General features: G+C 35.0%; 2 protein-coding genes across 2 annotated transcripts; both read left to right on the top strand.

Annotated features, from left to right (window-relative positions):
- The first annotated feature begins 5,303 nt into the window (after nt 1–5,303).
- On the top strand, nt 5,304–11,069 carry LOC143587400 (transcription initiation factor TFIID subunit 6-like). The gene is made up of 13 exons (XM_077068704.1): nt 5,304–5,396; nt 7,538–7,720; nt 7,827–7,913; nt 8,036–8,137; nt 8,225–8,333; nt 8,483–8,586; nt 8,664–8,801; nt 9,620–9,715; nt 9,787–9,908; nt 9,999–10,131; nt 10,216–10,335; nt 10,430–10,544; nt 10,615–11,069. Exons 2-13 carry the CDS (start codon nt 7,595–7,597, stop codon nt 10,998–11,000), a joined length of 1,638 nt encoding a protein of 545 aa, XP_076924819.1. The 5' UTR covers nt 5,304–5,396; nt 7,538–7,594; the 3' UTR covers nt 11,001–11,069.
- A 2,674-nt stretch (nt 11,070–13,743) lies between these two features.
- Nucleotides 13,744–17,034, top strand: LOC143585422 (protein-tyrosine-phosphatase IBR5-like). The gene is made up of 5 exons (XM_077067215.1): nt 13,744–14,121; nt 14,812–14,911; nt 16,141–16,198; nt 16,317–16,423; nt 16,535–17,034. The coding sequence occupies exons 1-5, from the start codon at nt 13,882–13,884 to the stop codon at nt 16,843–16,845; spliced, it is 816 nt and encodes a 271-aa protein (XP_076923330.1). The 5' UTR covers nt 13,744–13,881; the 3' UTR covers nt 16,846–17,034.
- The last annotated feature ends 4,434 nt before the right edge of the window (nt 17,035–21,468 follow it).

Consider the following 21,468-nt stretch of genomic DNA (forward strand, 5'->3'; position numbering starts at 1 on the left):
CTCACTTGCACGATCGTGGTCTCAAGCCGCAGGTTATCTGTTGAGCTAGCTATTCTTTTGGCGCCGCTTCTCCATTGACTACGATCCTCTAGCCACTAGCCAAACCACCACCGCTCTTTTATGGTCCATCACCATGTTGCGCCGCCTACACCACTTGCAGGACTGCATAATTATTCAAAATTGTGGATTGTCATTGAAGATTGCATGATCATGGAAATATGGCTGAAGTTTCATGGACGGAATTGAAGACTGTATTATTTAGGGTTTATTAGCACTGTTATTTTTGTTTTAATGTTTTTTTAGTCTAAGCTTATGGTTTCCTTTGCTCCGACTATGAGGGAGAATATTATTGTTTTGGGTTTGTTAGTAATTTAGTATTTAGTATGAGCCCACGACCCAGTCTAGGTTTCGAGGGTTTCTTCGAATCTATATAAAATGTAATTTTTATGAATGCAATTAATCAATTCAGTTTTCATTATCCCCACATACGCAACTATTATATGTTATGGCACTTGTATCTATTAACTAATTTGACTTAAACATAAGTGATACTGTTATGTACCGCTTCCTCGAAAGAGTTGTATCATATTGATTTTTATCTGCTTTAAGTTCCATCTAACTATCATAAATTCATGACATGTTGACAATTTCAAAAGTGGCTATCCTTTAGCAAGGATCCAACGTGAAATGTGACTACGTGAGTGTTATAATGTAAACAATTTATTTGGTGTTGCCATTAGCTAAACAGGCTCACTTAGTGTCACAGCCCCCGACCCCTATACCCCGGGAGGGGAGCCGTGAACATTGATTGGTGGTATCGGTGTTTATTAAATTATTTTGCAGCGGAAAATTTCGTCAAAACCGTAGTTAGGAAAAATCATCAGAGTTATAAAAACACCATGATTATTATTATGATAAACCGGGAATTTAATCTCTTTTGATACAAGCATAAGTTTTATAGGGTTAAACCCTAATTTACAAAACACGTTTCTTTATTCTGGTGACAAGCCACTTATTTAAGCTGGAAGCCCGCATGCATCATTCATTTATCTCTAACAAGTCACCTGAAACATGTTTAAAATATTTGATCAGCAAGAAATACCGGTGAGTACATTCATTTGTAAATGACACATTTTACAGTTACATCATTAAGATGTTTTCACATCTGTCTGCTTACAAATTACCTGTCACACCCTCACTTAGGGCCTAGGCGTGTGACCAATAGTTGGTACCTGTTTTGTAAATAAATCAGAGTTGCGGGTTTTATTTCAGCGGAAGTCTTTAATAAAATATTATTACTTTGAAAACTTATTAAAAAGTCGGGTTTAAATACCCGTCCATTGTTTACAATACATTTCTTTAGAAAACATAACTCTTTGTAATATTTTGAAATAAAATATCTGAGTCATCATATAACATCTAATGACTATAATTTCAATCTTCTATTCCTTCTTGCTTATATGTTTTAACCTTTTTTGTTTCCCTGTAACATGGGCGGGATAATACGTCAGCACAAAGCTGGTGAATAACGCTGACTCTAAAATCTCTTTTCAATACCTTTGTGAATCCAACAATAATACCTTTGTGACTACTTATTAGGCACCCAACTAAACTGGGATCAAATTACCCTAAGTACCATGTACAATTAATTATATACACAATATCATTTCTCTGAACAGCCCCGTAGACCTTCAGAGGCATGTTGATGATATGCATGGCCTCGGGGAAATGCCGAGTCACCATGTATGTTTGGATCCAGACACATGTATACTCTTAATCAGAGTGTCCGTTTCTTATTATTGTACACAAAGTTTTAAGGATTCGTAAATCCTATGCAAACATTCAGACTCATTATAAAATGTTTGGGGCGTATTCACCTTGTCTGTTTATAATCAGTTTCTGATACTGATTCATGTTTTCTGATTTCTGCTTCTTGTTTTGTTATCTCGGACCTATAGTACGAAATAACATTTTTGTATAAATATCTAGATCAACGATCTAGCTTAAGACATTTAGTCTATTTCGTATAGCTTTAACCTTGATGAAAACATTTAGACCTTTAGTCATTTTCTTTATTTACCATTTATATGCCACGTTTCTTCTACAGGAATAAACGTCTATTCTGAGTTTCTTCTTCAAGAAGAAACATTAATTTCATAACTATAATCTCTTGTATTATATTTCTTAGTCATAAAGAAATACTATTTTGACTATAACATTTGCTTAAGAAAGATTATATACTACTTAATTGTAATCAAGGTTCGGCTATACCTCTGACTATGGTCTAATCCATTTATAATAATATAATAATAACTTAGGCAGAACCCCTTACCTCGCACGGGTATTTGGAGTTAGATATTCCTGAGTTTATACGGGCAGCACTTCTACTCTATATGCACGTTTCTCGAGGCGTTCTTGATCCACCTTCCTTGGCACGCAAATCGAGGCAATGTGTAGTCGTCGGGTCGTGCAAGTACTTCGAGGCAGAATGTCGGGTTACTCTTGGTGGCACGCATTTCGAGGAAAACGTCGGGTATTTGGCACGGATTACGAGGTAATGATTGTCGGGTCGGTGGCACGCAAAATGGTGTTCGGCACGCAAACCGAGGTAGAGAGAGTGGTTGTGGTGTGTATGAAATGAGCCAGACCCCCTCCTATTTGTAGCTGATTTTGGATCCCATCGCGGTACGCAATGGGTCCTCTTCCTGGCTTCGTCGCATACCGCGACCGACACGTGGTCTGACACATTCTGCTACGTGTCCTGTTATGCTGCCACGTGTCACCACGGTGTGACACGTGTATGTTGCGTCATCACGGCCCATCGCGGTACGCGATGGCCGTTTTCTTGGACTCGTCGAGTAGCGCGATGGGTCCATATATATTATTATTCATTTTTAGTCCTTCATCTTTTGTAGCTTGTCACTTCTGGTCTAATTCTCGTTGTCCAAAAATACTAAGGCGGCTCGCGGCGATGCGAGCGTGCGAAGTGCGCCACATTGCGCCCAACGCTCTTCGCCGTCGCCATCGTCCTCGCCCGAGCCCGAGCCTGTGCGCGTCGGGTGCTACGCACCCTCCGCTAGGACCACTTGGTGCATGATATTCATAAAAGAATATTATTATGGAAAATCTCCTTTATAAAGAGCTTCCATTTCTTTACCACTTTCCATGTGGGATGGATTCCATCTTCCTTATTTATACCTTAGTGGAATGCTTCCACTTTCTTACATCTTCCAATGTGGAATGGAGTTTTATTATTTTCTTTCATATAAGAATACTTAACTTAGGAAATATTTTTATTTCCTTATTTTTCTTATAATTCCTTATTTAATATTTTCCCATTACTTATCTTGAGATTATTTTTGATCCCTCAACTTTCCTAAGTTGTTAAATTTGGATTGAAATTTTGGGGATGTTACATTACCGAAAGGTACTTGTCACTCGACCGTATCTATGACTGTTGTCATATTACTTATTGGCTAACACTTATCCAATAAGTAACGTGTAATAACCCAGTAGGCAAGCCTTGTATACAAAACCCCACAATACCAGTAGTAATCATCCCGTAAGTCTACAGAGACTTAATCACTGTAACGTATTTAAAATACTTTATAAATACATTTGAAAACATTTAGACCATCCGCCATGAGTTTTATATGTTTTGAAATCATTATGACAATGTCGGAAAAACAGTTGTCTCACACAAATGTGAGTTGTACAAAAACTCGAATGTCTCACCTTGCAAGTTTACAATTAAAGAACACCTCCTGGTATTAAGCACATAGGATAAACACAATGTAGTATTATAACTAGATTAGTATAAAACCAATAATCATAACGATAATCACGAAAGTAGAAACTTTACACGATGACACAATGTGATACCTTAACAGACAGATTTTTCGGATTCGTGTATATTTCTTTCGATCGGATAGGGTATCGTTACGACAACTCGGTATTATACTATTAATATATGTGTGTGTAAATTCAGAGAGGGAAAGAAATTTTGAGCGAATTGTGAATGTCCCGTTTCCTTTCTATTTATAGTAAGTTTCGGCCCCCTAGCCGTCGCGTATCGCGAAGAATCTTGTAGCTATGTCAAGTCAGCCCTAGGCCTGCTACGTGGCACGCCACGTGTCCTCTGCGTAACCTCCACTAGCTATATCAGCCTATCGCGTATCGCTACGCCGCCATATAGGCCCTTAATGCGACTCGCGGCGATGCGAGCGTGCGAAGTGCAAAGTGCGCCATCAAAGCGCCACATTGCGCCCATCGCACTTCGCCCGTGCCCGTTTGGGTGCTTCGCACCATCCTCTAGGACCACTGGATGTGATATGTCTTATAAGAACATTAACATATGAATTTTCTTTCTTATAAAGAGCTCACTAGTTTTATAATCTAGCGATGTGGGACAAGAAACTTACAAACCTATTAATACTAAGGTGGAAGTCTCTTCTTTCCTTTCCTCCACCAATGTGGGATGGAATTCTTCTTCTTTCATTTTCTTACTTTTTCCTTTTATTTATTTTGTGGTTTGTTATACTTAGCCTGTTTGCATTTGTGTTCTAAACCTTTTTTGTGCTATATTATTTGAACAAAATACTTTAAATGAAAACAGTGTCAAACGTATTGTGTAACGTGTATTGGACTTGACGTATGCTGTATAACGTGTCCAACAATCTAAAATCATCATCATTAAATGTAAATTTGTAACACTTATCGTTTCATCTACTTTCATGTATCTGATGACAACAAGGTTACCTATCGTTACGTTTTATTTTGTTTTATTTTCTTTTGAACTATTTAAAAAGGTAAATCTATTACTATAAAAAAATTTATCATTACCCCTTTTTTATAATGGTTTCTAATGTACAAAATATTTTATATGAAATTATACGTTAAATGCATCAACATGTAATGAACTATATATTACTATTAGTAAATGTGTATAACATACTAAAATCATTATCTTTAAATGCATGAAACTTTGATTTAGATTGCAAAATTTGAGAATTCTGATTATTTTGTTCTTTTTGTTGAAGTTTTTTATAAAAATGGGCGTTTACAAATTTATTTTTTGGATTTAGCGTCGGCACGGTAACAAAGTTAACACATACCGATCGTACGACTGTAACAAGTCGTACGTGTGCTGCAACAATTTTGTGCATTTACAAATTTATTATTTGGATTTAGTAACCATATCATAACAAACTTAACTGACACCGATCAAATTATGTCGCCGCAACTAATCAGGTTTGTTGAGGGTTGAATTGTAATTCACCAATACTTGGGCTATATATATATTCAACCTCGATCACACGCTCGGTACCTTTCGACCGGAACCACCGTAATCCACCGACGACGGCCGTCACCGTTAAGTCTCCGGAAGCGGTTAATAGGTAAGCAATCGAACTTGCTGCTGTCTCAGTTTGCGTATAGCTTGATAGTTTCGGCTTACGGGTTATTATTACAATTTACAACCTCAATAAAACCCTAGATTGGCTGTTCTTGTTAATTCGCATATAAGATCTGCTGCTTCTTGTTAGGGAAATCAATTGCTTCTATACAGATTTGTTATTGTGTTTCGTTATGTGCGTAAAGGGTACAATTTGAGCTGTTTTTGTTATTATGCACACCAAGTGTTTGATAAAATGCCCTCACTGAATTCGAGTCCTGTAATTATGTGTAGCTAATTTAAACGTTACCCGAATCAAATCTGTAAGCTCTCTAGGTTATTTACTTAAAATTGATGGTGTATTGGTTGAATTTAAACCGAACAGGGTATGGAAGTATGGTGGTTTAGCATATTATTAACTCAAAAGAAGATGCTTTTAAACTCAAATTGGCTTTGCTTGTTAACCATGTCCTATTATAACTACAAAGAAATGACTTTTCTAAAGTGCCATTACAGTATTATTTGAACGAATCTCAGGGCTGTCCCCGAGAATCGTTAAAAAAATTCCGTCCGAAGGTACAAAATTTGGGCCTTAAGGAAAAGGGTTTATTTAATTATTGGGTTTAAACAGTTAAATTTCTAAATGGCTTATTGGGTTATGGTTTTGGTTGTGCAAAAATTTTTTATATAAAAATTAGCTTAAATGAATTGGGTAGTTGGTTTGAAAGTTTAAGCACTAAAAATGCATTTTTTTTCAAAAACAATACCTATATATTAAATAAATATATATAATTTTTTTAGGCCTATTGGGGTGATTGGGCCGGGGACCGTCGCCATCCCCCCCCCCCCCCCCAAGACGCTTCTAGCGAGTTTTTCGACCTGAAATGTTCATAAGATTAAACCGATTATATGGGTATTAGTGAAACATTGTTACCTACTCTTGACATCACAAACCTGTTTCTTTCAACATTTCTTTTAAGGTTAGAAGTATCATTAAGTTTTACAATATTTTGCCTTTTTAGTCCGGTGAAGATTTACTACAACAGAAGTTTTTTAAATAGAAACCAGGTTTTAGCAAAAGGGATGTTTATGTGCTCATGATAGTGTTAGCATTTAGCATAAGCATCCATTATTGCTTTTGAAATACTAATCATGCTTTTTAAATTTGATTTTTTCTCACTTTGATTAGTTGCTAATAAAGCAAAGCAGGAAACTTGTAGGTAGCTGATTAAGGCATTAAGCATCCCTAAGTAACACATAGGAAGTTGCTTAACTACCCTACATGGGTTTTATTAAAATTTAGAGCAATATTGTTAATAAAGTTAGTCAAATGTTTCTGTATAAAACTTTCAAATTAGAACGCTTTAGAAGGACAGTCTAGCCTAACAAGAAGATATAAAGGGCTGTGTGTCGCTAGCATATACCTACATATAATGTTTCCTTTCTTTTATCAAGATCATCAGACAGTATTATGGGAGTACCCTATAACCTCAGTGAACTGTTTTAGCTAACAAGAGCTCGTAAAGTAGGATATTTCACACATATATTTGCAAATGCTGTCTTTCTCTTAATAAAGTTAAGACTAGGCGTTGTGGGAGGGGGGGGGGGGGGTGTCACAACACGTAGGTGCCACCTTGGCAAAGAGGGCCTTGAGATTTAACAAACAAGAGTGTGTTATGGTGGGGTGAAATGTGGTGCGGAGTGAGTGAACTTTTTTTAAAATACAAAAAATGAAATGGTGAGTTGACTAAATCTAGTTGGCTTCAGGAACAATAAAATTGGGCAGCTCCTGTGAAGGAGATGGCAATGGAAGGGGCAATGCCCCATGTGGTTCAATGTGTTATGGTGGTGGGCGTTAACCTTGCTGACGTGCCTTTTTTCACGCCACTTTGGCGGCACTACAACACTCAGTCTAAGGAACCATATTCTTTTGCTTAACTATAAGTCTAAATTCCAGTCTGTTTCTGTTCCATCCATATGCTACATTTCTTCTTTGAGGTTGATTTAACAGCTTGACAACTGTTATGATTTCTGTGTGGTTTTGCTTTTTTATTGCTTAGACTCTTCAAGGGCCAGATATTATAGTAATACTATATTTCTGCACATACAAACCCATAATCGAAAGTGTTTCATTTAATTTTGCAGAATGCCCTAGAGTCTGATCTCCCCTGTGATATCGCCATATTAAAAAAAAAGGAGAAAATGAGCATTGTACCAAAAGAGACAGTTGAGGTCATAGCACAGAGCATCGGCATAAATAATTTGTCTCCAGATGCTGCGTTGGCTCTCGATCCTGATGTAGAGTATCGTATGCGTGAAATAATACAGGTGATATAGTATACGTTTGTTTTCTTACAGATTATAATCACAGTCGCCATCACATGTTTTTTAAAAACTTAATATAGTAATAATATATGAAATGTTAAAACTGCAGGAAGGGATCAAATGCATGCATCATTCAAAAAGGACCACATTGACTACAGATGATGTGGACAGTGCACTTAGCATGAGAAACGTTGAGGTAAATCACCAGCTTTCTTTTTAACTTCAAATGATATTCTAGAAATAATGTCAAAAATACAATAAATCTGGTTGTAATAACATGTTTTCTTCTAAATTTAACCAATATTATTGTCAGCTCAGCCAATCTATGGATTTGCATCTGGAGATCCTTTAAAGTTCAAAAGAGCCATTGGACACAATGATTTATTTTACATCGAGGACAAGGATGTGGATTTCAAAGACGTAAGAACTAAAAAACATTCAACATGTGATTTTCTGTAATTAAAATTATAGAATAACCTAAACTTATGTTTATTTTTCTAACATAAGGTTATTGAAGCCCCATTGCCAAAAGCACCACTAGACACTTCACTTTTCTGTCACTGGCTTGCCATTGAAGGTGTACAACCTGCTATTCCTGAAAACGCCCCTGTTGAAGGTTTGATATCTTAAAACCCTCCCTTGTTCAATGTAGTTAAAAACTGTTTTTTAAAACTTCTGTACAAAACTCAAATTCAAAGTTTATGTTTTCTATATGGGTTCTCTGTCACAGAGCTGACATTTGGAGATTATATGGATCATCTGCAGTTATTCATACTTTACCTGAGACCAAAAACACTGAGCAGAAGAGTGAGGAGCTGCCTGTTGATATTAGATTGCCTGTAAAACATGTCTTATCCAGAGAACTTCAGGTATATGTATATGTGTATGTGTGTGTATGTATGTATATTCTTTTTTATCATTTTGAAATTTCATTTTGTTACTGCAGTTATACTTTACAAAAATTACTGAGCTGGTAATAAGCATGCCCGATTCTGTTCTGTTTAAAGAAGCACTAGTCAGTTTGGCCACGGATTCTGGACTGCATCCTTTAGTTCCGTATTTCACATGCTTTGTTGAAGATGAGGTAAACTTCCATGAAACAAAATTAAAGGCTACGCTAATAGTATATATATACATTTAGCAACGCGTTATGAACAGTGGTTTTATTAAATTTGCTTTAATTACTTTTTCAAAATTTTCTCAGCCCCACCTTGTCTTTGCACCCATTAAATTCATTTTTATCACGTCGGTTTATATGCCCCTTAAATTGATTCAACCACCAGTCTTGGCCCATATATTAAACTATTGGTAACTTTGTTTTTTTCATTTATTGAAGTAGTTAATTGAATACATTGTTTATCCATGTATATTCATTCGCAGAAATGTTACATGATAAACGTGATACCTTAGTAATGGTAAACATGCTCAAGTTTCCAAATTACATAATACAACTCCTAAAAGCTATTATTATTTTTATATTATACTTACTTTCAAACATATTTTGTTTTTCTCTTATAACTTCTATAATATAATATTCTATAAAACTCGGAATACGCCATTGTGATGTGTTTATTTTTATCTATTATCTACGTTTTCATAAAAATTTTATTCAAAACTGAGTTTTCACGATAATGTACAAGGCATTGAAGCTCAAACGTAAACGCCGTCAAAGTTGCCTCCTGTTTTTTTTTTACCTTTTCATTTACAGCCTTAAAAATATGATTTTTAATAAATTTGGGATTTGCCGTTTCTATGTGCTCATTTTTTATCTACGCGTGTTTTTTCGGTGGGTTGAATAGTGGTGTGCATGTCATCGAAACAGGCCTTACGAATTTTAATATCTCGTTGCAACGCACGGGTTATGCCCATTCTTTATCATTTTACATATCTACTTTTTTTCAGGTTTCTCGTGGTATAACTGATTTTAAGCTGCTTTTTGCATCAATGCGCCTCGTTTGGAGTCTTCTCCAGAATCCACACATACATGTTGAACCTTATGTAAGTCAATAATTGACTTGTTAATTAATAGTATTTTATGAACATTGCTAACATGTTTCATGATCATGCAGTTGCACCAAGTGATGCCAGCTGTCCTAACATGTGTTATTGCAAAACGGTTAGGAACTCGTGCTGATAATCATTGGGAGCTTAGAGACTTTACTGCTAAACTTGTTGCCTCTATATGCAAAAGGTCAGACTTTTTAGAATTAATTTTATTATCTGGTCAATGTTCATGTTGATGACATGCTTTAGATAGTAAATTTTGTAATATCTTATTCAGGTTTGGGCATAATTACAGTAGTATGCAGTCACGTTTGACTAGAACGTTGATTCATACGTTTTTGGACTGTAAACGGACGTTGAATCAACATTATGGTGCTATTCAAGGACTAGCAGCTCTTGGTTCTCATGTGGTAAAAAAAATTTACAGTGTTTGCTACATATACAGAGTTACAAACAAACTTGATTTGATATATTTTTCAACTCTTTTTTTGTAGGTTCGCCTTGTTCTTTTGCCAAATCTTGAAGCTTATTTAGCGTTTCTTCAAGATATACTTCAGAATCAAAAAACGGAAATGACAAGACACGAAGCTTGGCGATTATATGGTGCATTGTTGGTCAGTTTCGCTCGATTCAAGTTTTAAGCGAGTCAAAATCTGTTCGTTTGCAACCCTATATATGGCCATATAATCTGTTTACTTTTTTTTGCAGGGTGCTGCAGGTAGATCCGTGTATGATCTGTTGAAGCTTTTTCCAATATTACCTTCACCTCCCGCCAGTTCTTATTGGAAGACCAATACACGGGTCATTGGTTCAAGTGAAACACGTAAGCTATCATAGACATTAGTTAACAAAAAACAATAATTTTAACAAATATTAATATATTTTTTTTATAGATAAACGAAAGGCGGATACAGAAGAGTTGGAACAACAGTCTTCTCCAAAGAAAATGGTCATTGATGGGCCGGTGGCTTCATCATCTAACAATACTGCCATAACAGTAGGTGAAACTGGTGCTAATGTTGTTGGTGAACCGGAGGCTGAAACTTCGTCGGCTCAAATGCAAACGGATGATGATGAGGTTGAAGATAAAGATGATGAAAATAATAATGGACAAGGCCGGAAAGATAGCAGCAGGTATGGATCGAGAACACCTGCACATCTTAAGCAGGTTTGGAAAGATGATCTGAATTCAGGACAGGTTGTGCTTTCGTTGTTTGAAGTGTTTGGTGAAGGCATTATGTCCTTCATTCCTGCTCCTGAGATGTCTCTGTTTCTGTAATTTTGAATTTGTAACATTGTTAGTTAAAGATGAACAGGTTGAGTGTTATGATTTTAAATCTGAATGTTTTTTTCTTAAAATATTGGAGTTCGGTTATCTACTTTTAGGTTTAATCATGCAGTAAATTCTTGTTATTTTTAATTAGTATTAATAAAATGCAGTAAACTATAAAAGTTTAGTGAATTATCAAATACCATCTTATTTTAAGTTGCTTATATTTTTTTTATTAATATGATAAAAGAGAAAACAATTATGTTACAACAATAGAACATAATCAAACTATGTATAATCCAAGAAATTAAGATTTAAACTCTATTGAGCAATTTAGTGCATGATAGGCTGATAGCATTGACAAGTTCATCAAGTTGGTAACAAGCAAATCTCATAATTGAAATTGTCAACAAGAAGATTATTTGTTTCTTAATCCATTCTCTCGATTGTTTCTTGAACGATGTTGATGATGAAGACGGTGATCCTATTGGAACTGTCATCTCAACCTTTGATAGAAAATGCGTGAAACAAAAAAGAGAGTGAGCGAAATGAAGAAAAATATGTGGTAAAAAAACTTGTGGAAAGACTACTATTTAACAAAGAGAAAAATATCACATGTCATGTTTTGAGAAATAACGATGTTTCAATACATGTCAAATGCAACAATGTGTAATAGCGCAAGAATAAACTTTAATTAGAAAAAAGACAAGAAAATATTGAGATTTTTGAATAACTTACAACAAGAAAATAAGTTTTGTAATGAAGCACCAGACTACATACATAAACAGATTTCCATATACATAAACATATAACAATGAATATGATTGTGTCAACTCTAGTGAATAAAATAATTAGAGTAAACAATAAAAATATAAAAAACACATGTGAAAAAGTACGTACATAAATGTTTTCTTCCCATCTTCTTTGAATTTTAATTATGAATAAAACATATTAGTGCACTAATGTTATATTCATTTTTTGAAACATATAATGACGCAACTTATAATAAAACTAATCACGTCATGCTTATACGACTCCTTTCAAAAAAATAGAAAACAAAAACACAATAATTTGTTTTAAGTATCACGTAACATCATAAATAACTTGTTACCAAAATAAAAATGACAAAACATAGCAATTACCACACTACACCTCCGTCCCAATATATAAAAAATGAAAACATCATAATTAACCGACTCGTGCTATTTCTTCAACTTCACATAGATTCTAAAATAGAATACAAAACCTTATTTGTCGTGTTCATTGTGTGCAACTTATTACTTATCAAAGAGTTTTTAGTGGAAAGAGATAAAATATATCATATATACACTAATGATGTACCCCTAGCAACCATGATTAACATAAAACAAGATCCTCATCTCAAGGTCCTTATAGACCATATACAAATGTTATGATAACTTGTACAAAGACAAAATACATGATAAAAAAGAATAACAAGATAGAAGAAAAGGTGAAAAAGTAGTCATATTCATATAAATGAATGAATTGATGACAAATGTTGTTAAAGCGAGGAGACCCTATCTAACCTCATCCAAACATCCACATCCAAGGCTAGTGTTACATTCCCATCAAAGTGTCAATTACTCAATTTGGGCCATGGTCAAGTCCATCTTGGCACATACTTTTAAAATAGACCAATTGGTTTGTTTCTTTATGACACCTATTTATGCAGCTTGTTCTATTTACATATTTTTTTTCTTCCAATAACTCAATAGTTGTAACTTGGGAGAAAATTGCATTGCGGATCCACCGAACAAGGGTTTTCTGATCACTTTATTTAACTGAAATTTTCTTCGTAAAAAATGCGTTTTCTTTTTAAGAACATAAACTTTTAGTCGATGAACAAAAGAGCACAAACATAAAGAAACGGCGAGTGGAGCTTATAGTTTGTTTACATAAAGATTAGCAAAATAGAAAAAAATGATTACAGGAATGCCAATGTGCCAAACACTGGGTTAACCAGTCTCATCCCCGGTTAGAAAACTATATCTTACACACGTTAAGTATCCATTACTTAACACCCATCACATTCGCAAGTACGCCGGTTTTTATAATATTACGTGTTTAAAAATTACTCACCGAGATATCTCCGAATCTCATCTTATATTCACTTAATAACTAACTTAAAATATAAAATATTCAATTACACTTATAAAAGTTATACAAAATATTAATATATTAAGGGAAACGAGATTGATAACCAACGGGTATCAGTAACACCTAATTCCCACTCGTCTTCAACCCCCTACCCCCCATCAAAAAAAAAAAAAAACTAATCACATACTAGACCTACTATCTCAAGACCCACCCGTCTCAAGTATTCGGGTCGGGCTCCTATATTTTTGTATGCTTATAAAAGTTATTATAAGGGGGTGTTTGAGATTCCTTTCTAAAGACTACTTTTGCCTTTTTAACTTTTGAAAAAAGTAAAAGATAGTTATAAGGTGTTTGATATTGAAAAGTTGATCGAAGAAAACTAGATTTTTACTAATGAAAATTGTAAAAGTTTCAAAAGTCACAACTTTACGACTTTTTCAACTTTTGCCCAAAAGTAAAAAAAAAACAAGTTTTTTAGTAACGAAAATTGTAAAAGTTTCATAAAAACTTTTGTCCAAAAGTAAAAGTAGCTGATTATATTTTGACTTTAGGCGTTAGGAAATCCAAAACAATAAAATCAAACAAATATATATAAACCCTGATTGATTTCATTCCAAAATTCAACAAATATCTTCCCAATTGAATTTTTACTTTAACTCACGTCTGCCAAGCCCATCTCTCAAACCACCATATAATAATAATATTCATCACATACCCAGTTCAATTCGCTCAAATCCAACTCTGGGTTTTGATCTACACATAAGTTCCATCGATGAGGAAGCGTGAGAGAGAAAACCCATGTGGGATTTGTGGGCACTACCACAAATACGAAGAGGGTGAAGTTTGTGGTGTCTGCGGCCACCGTATGCCCCTCGGACTTGAGAAATCATTGGCAGTTCAACTCAGCGCCTTTCCGTCGGAGATATTGCCGGAGTTTTTGTATCTTGGCAGCTACGACAACGCCTCTCGCTCTGAGCTTCTTAAGACTCTTGGGATCACTCGCATTCTTAATGTCAGTTATTATTATTATTATTCTTATTATTATTGAATGAATTTGATGTGGCATTAAGTGGTGTTATTATTATTATTAATTAAGTTGTTAGTTGAATTGGATATGATTTGAAGTATATTTGTTGGCCATTATTGTAAGTTTTTGAGGTATGAACTTCGATTAACTTGTTACGATATTCGACGTTATAAAGTTAGTTATGGTTGCTAAATGGTTGCTAAGTTTAGGCGCGATCTTGCCCGAAGTAGAACTAATAGGTGTTAATGCTTACTTGAACATGTACACAGATTAATAATATAAGTTGTGGCAAGATATAGCATTTAGATATTTAGTGGTCATAGGTTTTCTTGAAATCGTCGTGAATTCATTAGTATTAATAGGAAAGTGTACGTTCAGCAAAGCCCTTTATATCTGACAGTGATGATATTTCATTTGAATGAAGATCATGCTTGTTAATTGGTGTGTTTATAGATTATAAAATTGATGTTTTATGTTCAACAAGTGAACAAACAAGTAATGAAAAGTTTTTTGGTTGTACACGGGGCTTTGATTGTATGACTGACAGCATCTTTTTTGATGTATTGACTTTAAACTGTTGGCCGATTACTACGTGTGACATTTATTGCTGATTTGTGGTCCTATGTATTGTAATAAAGATCTGAAATAGTGAGTGGTTATATTATGTATTTGCAGACTGTTGCAGCGTGTCAGAATCTCTACAAGAACTCATTTACTTATCACTGCCTTCCCGATAGCCCGACTCTAGCGTTCGATAATGCAGTCGAGTATCTAGGTATGTATACATGTTACAATTTTACAAGATTATGGTTGTTAGTTTGTTTTACTATGTTCAAGAGACCAAATTTTTTGATTAGTTATATGATAAGATGTAGAGATTATATAATATAATCGTCAACATATGGATTTAATAGAGTGAAAAGAGTTTCATATTTTTAAAATTGTTCGGTCTCGTTGTATTCTCAAGGTTGCTTATAGATGCAGAGGTCTGACTGCTGAAAATAATTAGATATATAAACTCCATGGAGATCTGGTTTTAAACAGGTTTTCTGTTAAAATTCCATAGAAATCTTATAATTTGTTATCAGTATCCTCGTATTTTTAAATGTGTGGTCCTGTTATATTGTTATTTGTTTGTTTTAACAAAGTAACCTAAATTGTTTAATTTTAAATCAATAGTTCATATTTTTTAACTTGGTACTTTTTCCACACAAATGTCTATGTTTATGTACATAAAAAACCATCTGACTGACTTCATATGTTTTAATTGGTTTAACCATTTACCTACAAATATATAGGTTATGTGTAGGTAATATAACTTACACATGACTTACACATGTGTAGGTTGTATAAATAAACGGAACGTGTTCATATATTTTTTTTCAAATTACAGGAGAGACGAATAAACATTTTATTTCAAGCACTTTCTTCTATTTTAAAAAAGTTTTAAGAAGCTTATTCTCGCAATATTTAGTGTACTGCGTAGATCTTTCCCCTGCATGTTTATATATATGTGTATAAAGGGTCGTTCAATACAGAACTAATTTAAGTAGAGAACTGCGAGAAACATTGTGCCTATGGTTTAAACAGCGATGCATAAGGCCGTTATGTAATGCATAACCACCTCTTTTTCCTTTTTCTCTCTCTCACTATATCTTTGAAGCAGCACTTACAAGTAATTATGCAGATCCCACAATACTCTATTTAAAATGGTTCTGTATTGAACACGCCCCCATACATATACATATTATACATATTCTTTTTTCCCTTATCTGTCATGAAAAGTAGCAAGTGATAATTAATTTATACTGTTGCATAATCTCTGAATGTGATTTACTTTGAATGCATGTACTTCTATACATTGTGCTTATGCAGAGGACTTACCATTGCACAAGCCAGTGCTATAACTACCATATATAATATAGAACTTTGTATATTTGTTGATATTATCATTTAAAATGTTTTTCGAGTATACTAAAATTTGGTATCAAACTTGTTTTACAGAGCAATGTGAAAAGGATAAAGCTCGAGTTCTTGTTCACTGCATGTCAGGAAAAAACAGGTGAATTCTTGGTGAAACTGAAATTGTTTTGCTGTTATGTTTTATTCTATTTTTATATTTATATTTGCACATATGTTGGGTTTTTTTTATAAGAATCGTGTTTGTGTATTTTTAACAGGTCACCAGCTGTGGTCATGGCATATCTAATGAAGAGCCGAAGGTGGACTTTTGACCAGAGTTACCAATGGGTCAAAGAACGCAGACCGCCTGTTGACTTAAATCCAGGTATATAATAATAATGATAATAATAATAAATAATAATAATATTAATAATAAAAGATATATTCGTACTTTGTAAGTCTTTACAGCAATTACATGTCATGAATCTTTTTGTAGACATTATGCAACAACTACAAGAGTATGCACAGAACCTTCAGGCAGGTATGGCGGCCAGTGGCGGTGCTCTGCCGTCTATCTCAGGTGGTGGAGCCCCGTTCAGCTTCGGGTTTACAAACTCAACCACCATGCCACTGCCAACCGCCTTCCCAGCTTTCAACACCACTCCTACCGCCGCCACCTCTATTTTTGCTCGTGCAGATATTCCTCTGCCAACCGGGTTTACTTTTGAAGCTGCTGCCCCACAAAATCCGGTATCTTCTGGGCCGAGTAATGTGAACCCGAATGTGACAGATGTGTCGATGGATTGATCTTGAAAGGGGTATCTTTATTTGTGCAAATTTTATGAGAAACCATGAATGAGTTTTGGATGGATGGATGGATCTTGAAATGGGTTTGGTGAATGAGTTTGAATGTAAATGATGAATGAAGGCTTTAGGCTTGTTAGACCTCACTAACACACCTGAGATTTCAGTATTATTATTATTAGGCTTCCATTTACATTGTTATATTCATTCCTTGCACTCTTTTTCTTTTCTTTTATTTGCATTAATGACAATAATGTTGGTGATAGATTATGGGTTCAAAATTTAAATCATGAATAGTTATTATATGAAATTTTAGAGAAAATAAAACATGTTCTTCGGATTATTATGATTGAGTTAATGTTCTGCTGATGATTTTTTGGATGGATTTTTTAAGCAATGTAGTGGTGTGTTTTATGGCGTAATTTTAACATCGTTTTAGATTGTCCCTCAATACAGTTTATAATATTAAGATGTGGTAAGAGCCTAGTATTTTAGCTTTGGCTTACTCGTTTTCGTTGTCTTTGCAAAATGATTAGATGAAGGTGTTAGTGTATTACGAGCTTGAAAGAACATGAATGCATGTATAAGTGTATAACCTATCACCATTCTTCTTGAACAAAGTAAAAATCTCGATATGTTTGGTACACTTTGTACTAGATTATCTGAATGGTAACAGGCTATGACATTGCCACGGCACACAATTTTATCAGCAACTAGACCCGCCTTAGAACAAGCTGAAGACCCATTACAAGGAAGCTTGTTTTTATATAAGTTGCATTAGCAACTTAGTGGTCTAGGAAGGAAAATCCAAATGTAACTAGAAAAGAGCATTGTATTCATCCTTTATAGTTGTGTTCTGGTGTGGATCATGTAAGGCTTGGTTATTATATATAGGAAAGCCGCAGATGTGATGACATGAAAGTTAAACTTATCGATCGGTTTGGTAATACCAATTCGGGTATCTATAAAATGGGAATGACCGTATAAGTGGCTGTCACGATGTGGTTGGAGTTATCGAAATTCAGTGGTGGAACAAGGATTTTCTTTGTATGTTTGTACTTTTCAATGTTTGGATTTATAGCTACCTGCCATTCTGCCGTCAACTATTTCGGGTTAGGTTGGGTTGAGTCAAGTCGAGTCACGTAATAAAATGTAACATCATATAGCCATGAATAAGTGGCATACTCAATTCTCAAAAATCAGTTAGTTTTGGTTAAATAATCACATTAGGTTTCAGTTTTGTAGTTGGGACATTGGGTTTTATTTAAGTTATTTAGCCCATTACCAGCTAACAAGTTGGGCTAATATAGGCCGATACTAGTTAAAAAATCATATTGAGCTCATTCGATTTTAATTTTGTTTATAATTTCTTTATTTATATTGAAGACTTTATATAAAAAAATTAATTACTTATGAGTTCAATTTTTTTTTTTTTTTTTGTAATGCCAATGGGTTCACCAATTAAGGAGGGGTTTGCTTGAAAATACCGTGTTATACGCTCTAAAGAAAAACACGCATACGAATGATCAAAACAAGTTCCCAAGGGTTGGAAATCATTTGGTGGATGGGTGGGGATAGAAATGTCACTCGTAGGAAAATAATAATTATATAGACATTAGTAACTACCACAATGAGTGATCCAAATAAGATACATGGATTGATTCTAGTAGATAGTTTATGCATATGAAAGTTGAGAGTAAGAAATTGGAAGGGTATATCACTATTGATGGAGGTAAGAAGTATGAGCACACGATAAACAAAACCTGACGACATTTGTTGCAAAGAGGTTATCAAGAGCGGCGTGAAACTGTGATCGAATTCTCCACCATGATTACATTAGAAGGATTTTATTACACATTTAAATTTAGTTTTAACGCAAGCAAAGATATGTAAAAATTTGGATACGTTCTTAGATTTCTTGTTTAAGGAATAAACGGAGAAAATGAGAAAAAAATATTGTTGAATTTGAATATATTTAATTCTAATACTTGGATGACGGAATGACAGAAACTAATCCCGTCCGACAACCACATGGGCTCACAATGCTCATGTTTTAAAATAGGGTCGCAACTCGCAAGTGATTCCCGCTCGTAAACAGCTATGACGCAAAGTGCAATTTACTCTAAAGAAAAACAGAATAGGACTCATCCACAAAATGAAAGTTTAATAATCCATGAACCAAATAAAATAAAGAACGGTCTGAATGGTGTTTCAAAAGTGACACTAGTCGAGTTATGTAAAACTGTAAATTAATATGTGGAATGATAAATCTGGTAAAAGAATAAAGCATGAAGAGATATTGCACTAGTTTGACTCTCTCCTAAATACATGTTTGTATATTTTTATGTATCAAAGAATTGAATAAGATATATCTACGCAACCTAAAACTCTAGGATGCATTAGCAAAAGGAATAAACTATGAATCAAGCAATCTATACTCATTCTCTTTGGGGAATGTCAACTTAATGAAGATGAAGAATTTTATATATGATATTCCCCATCCAATAACATATTTTAGTTCTTTTTCTTATAACCCAATCAATGATGTTATAGATATATATCAGTTTTCTGTTGTACATTCATTAAAAAATAATGTTTACATCGAACTAAAGACAAGCGTACATCAATGATGATATCCTTTACATACAAGACAATTGCATTGAACGTCATCTCCACGATTTATTCAAAACACATGATATATAATCTTGAATTTATCTTATTAAACGATATTATACAATTTCGACATGGTTCAAATGCACTTAGACATGCTTCATGGGGGCGTTTGATAGAGATTCATTGTACCTGGACATCTATGAATTATAATGTACCCAACAAATCCTTTATTATTATTAAGCATAATGCTCATACAAAATTTGTTTACTGATCTGACTTCTCCATCATGCATCATGTGATTTATAAATCCGGCTCATTTTATAAAAAGTACAACATTTTTTTAGAGTTAGTGGTCACTTTCTCTATACATATCTACAGATTCGTTATACTTTTCATTTGGTATTTGATAATGTAGAATTGTAAATGTAATTGACGAAAACATGAAGGGGCCGAATTTAATACATATATAAATTTTCATAAACGAAGGGGTCGGGTTCAAAATTTCCAGACGAAAAATACGTAAATTTACATTGCTAAAGCAAAATACAGCACCCGGCCAACACCGAATGTAATATTTCTCATATGACAACACTGAAGTAATTACCATACATCAATCATGCATGTTGGTTGTGTTTCATAATATTATTGTTCAACTATTATTAGAAATCCCCTCTTTAAGCCAAATAAAAAAAAATAAAAGGTATTTTAAAATCGTGTCTTTGTTGCCGTTGAGTACCGAGCCGTACCTTTTCATATTAATTCATACTTTACTTATTGAAGAGGTATGTACCCGCCTCAACACCGAGCAAGGCGGGTCAACCCACAAGATATAGACAAGAGACTTGAAATCAAGACATTATGAAGGCACAAAGCCAAAACCTACGCGCATGGCGCATATCACATATGCTCACGCATATCACATATGCTCATGCATTACATGCTCAGGCATCACACATGCTCAGGCATCATATGCCCAGGCATCATATGCCCAGGCACCACAGATGCTCAGGCATCACATATGCTCACGCATCACATATGCTCACGCATATCACATATGCGCGTGGCGCATCAGCGCGCGGCGCATATCACATGCTCGTGCATATCACATCTGCGCATGAAACATCTGCGCGTGAGAATAAAGAGAAGACCTCGCGCATCCTCAGGATTGGCGCATATCACACATGCACATAATCAACCTCGTCATATGCTGATGTTGACAGCCACCAATGAAAGGTGGACAACTCAGCAAAACCTATGTGCCACCACGTGGTTATAACCAATGAAAAAGCACCAGGTGTCCCAAAGGACACGTGGCGCAAAGCTACTGGAAGAGGCCAACAAAGCCCTAATTGGGTCTGAGCCCAATCATTGGAAACCTTAGCACTATAAATACAGCATCAACTCCACAAGGAGAGGGGACATCATAACACACAGTCACATACAATAACAGAGTATTCAGCTATTAAGCAATACACTCCAAATTCCTTACTCTCACATATTATTATCTTCTCCCACAAATACTTATTCTCACACCGGAGGGTTACCCCAAAGAGGACCCTTCTGTCCCTTTCTGAGGGGTAAGTTTACGGTGCTGTTCATTTTGTAGGTGGAAGAACACAGATCCATCAGATCCAAGAGAAACCATCGGTGAAATAGCATAATCACACCCGAGGAAAGTAGATCGTCTACCAGTGAGTCGATCCATGTTTCTTCATTGGCGCCATCCGTGGGACCCGAACCCACGACCACGTTGTCTGAGCTATCAGACATACAACTGTAAAACGGACAAAGGATGATCTGAAGAACAGAGACCTGGAAGCAGAAGACACGTAATCGGAATAGAAATAAAGAAAGAAAAGAACTCAGAAGAATAAACAAGAAGATGAAGGATAAAAAAACTCTAAGGGCTGGCTTTTATAGGCCCAGGAGAGAGAAAAATTGGTGCTGATCGGACTTCACGCGCCCCCACTCGCAACTGTAAGCCAACGCGAGCGCGACACGTGTCCCTGACAC

This window comes from Bidens hawaiensis, unplaced genomic scaffold (genome assembly GCF_021521415.1).
Source record: "Bidens hawaiensis isolate Kalapana, Puna unplaced genomic scaffold, B.hawaiensis_p1.1 tig00001575_1, whole genome shotgun sequence".
Lineage (NCBI taxonomy): Eukaryota > Viridiplantae > Streptophyta > Magnoliopsida > Asterales > Asteraceae > Bidens > Bidens hawaiensis.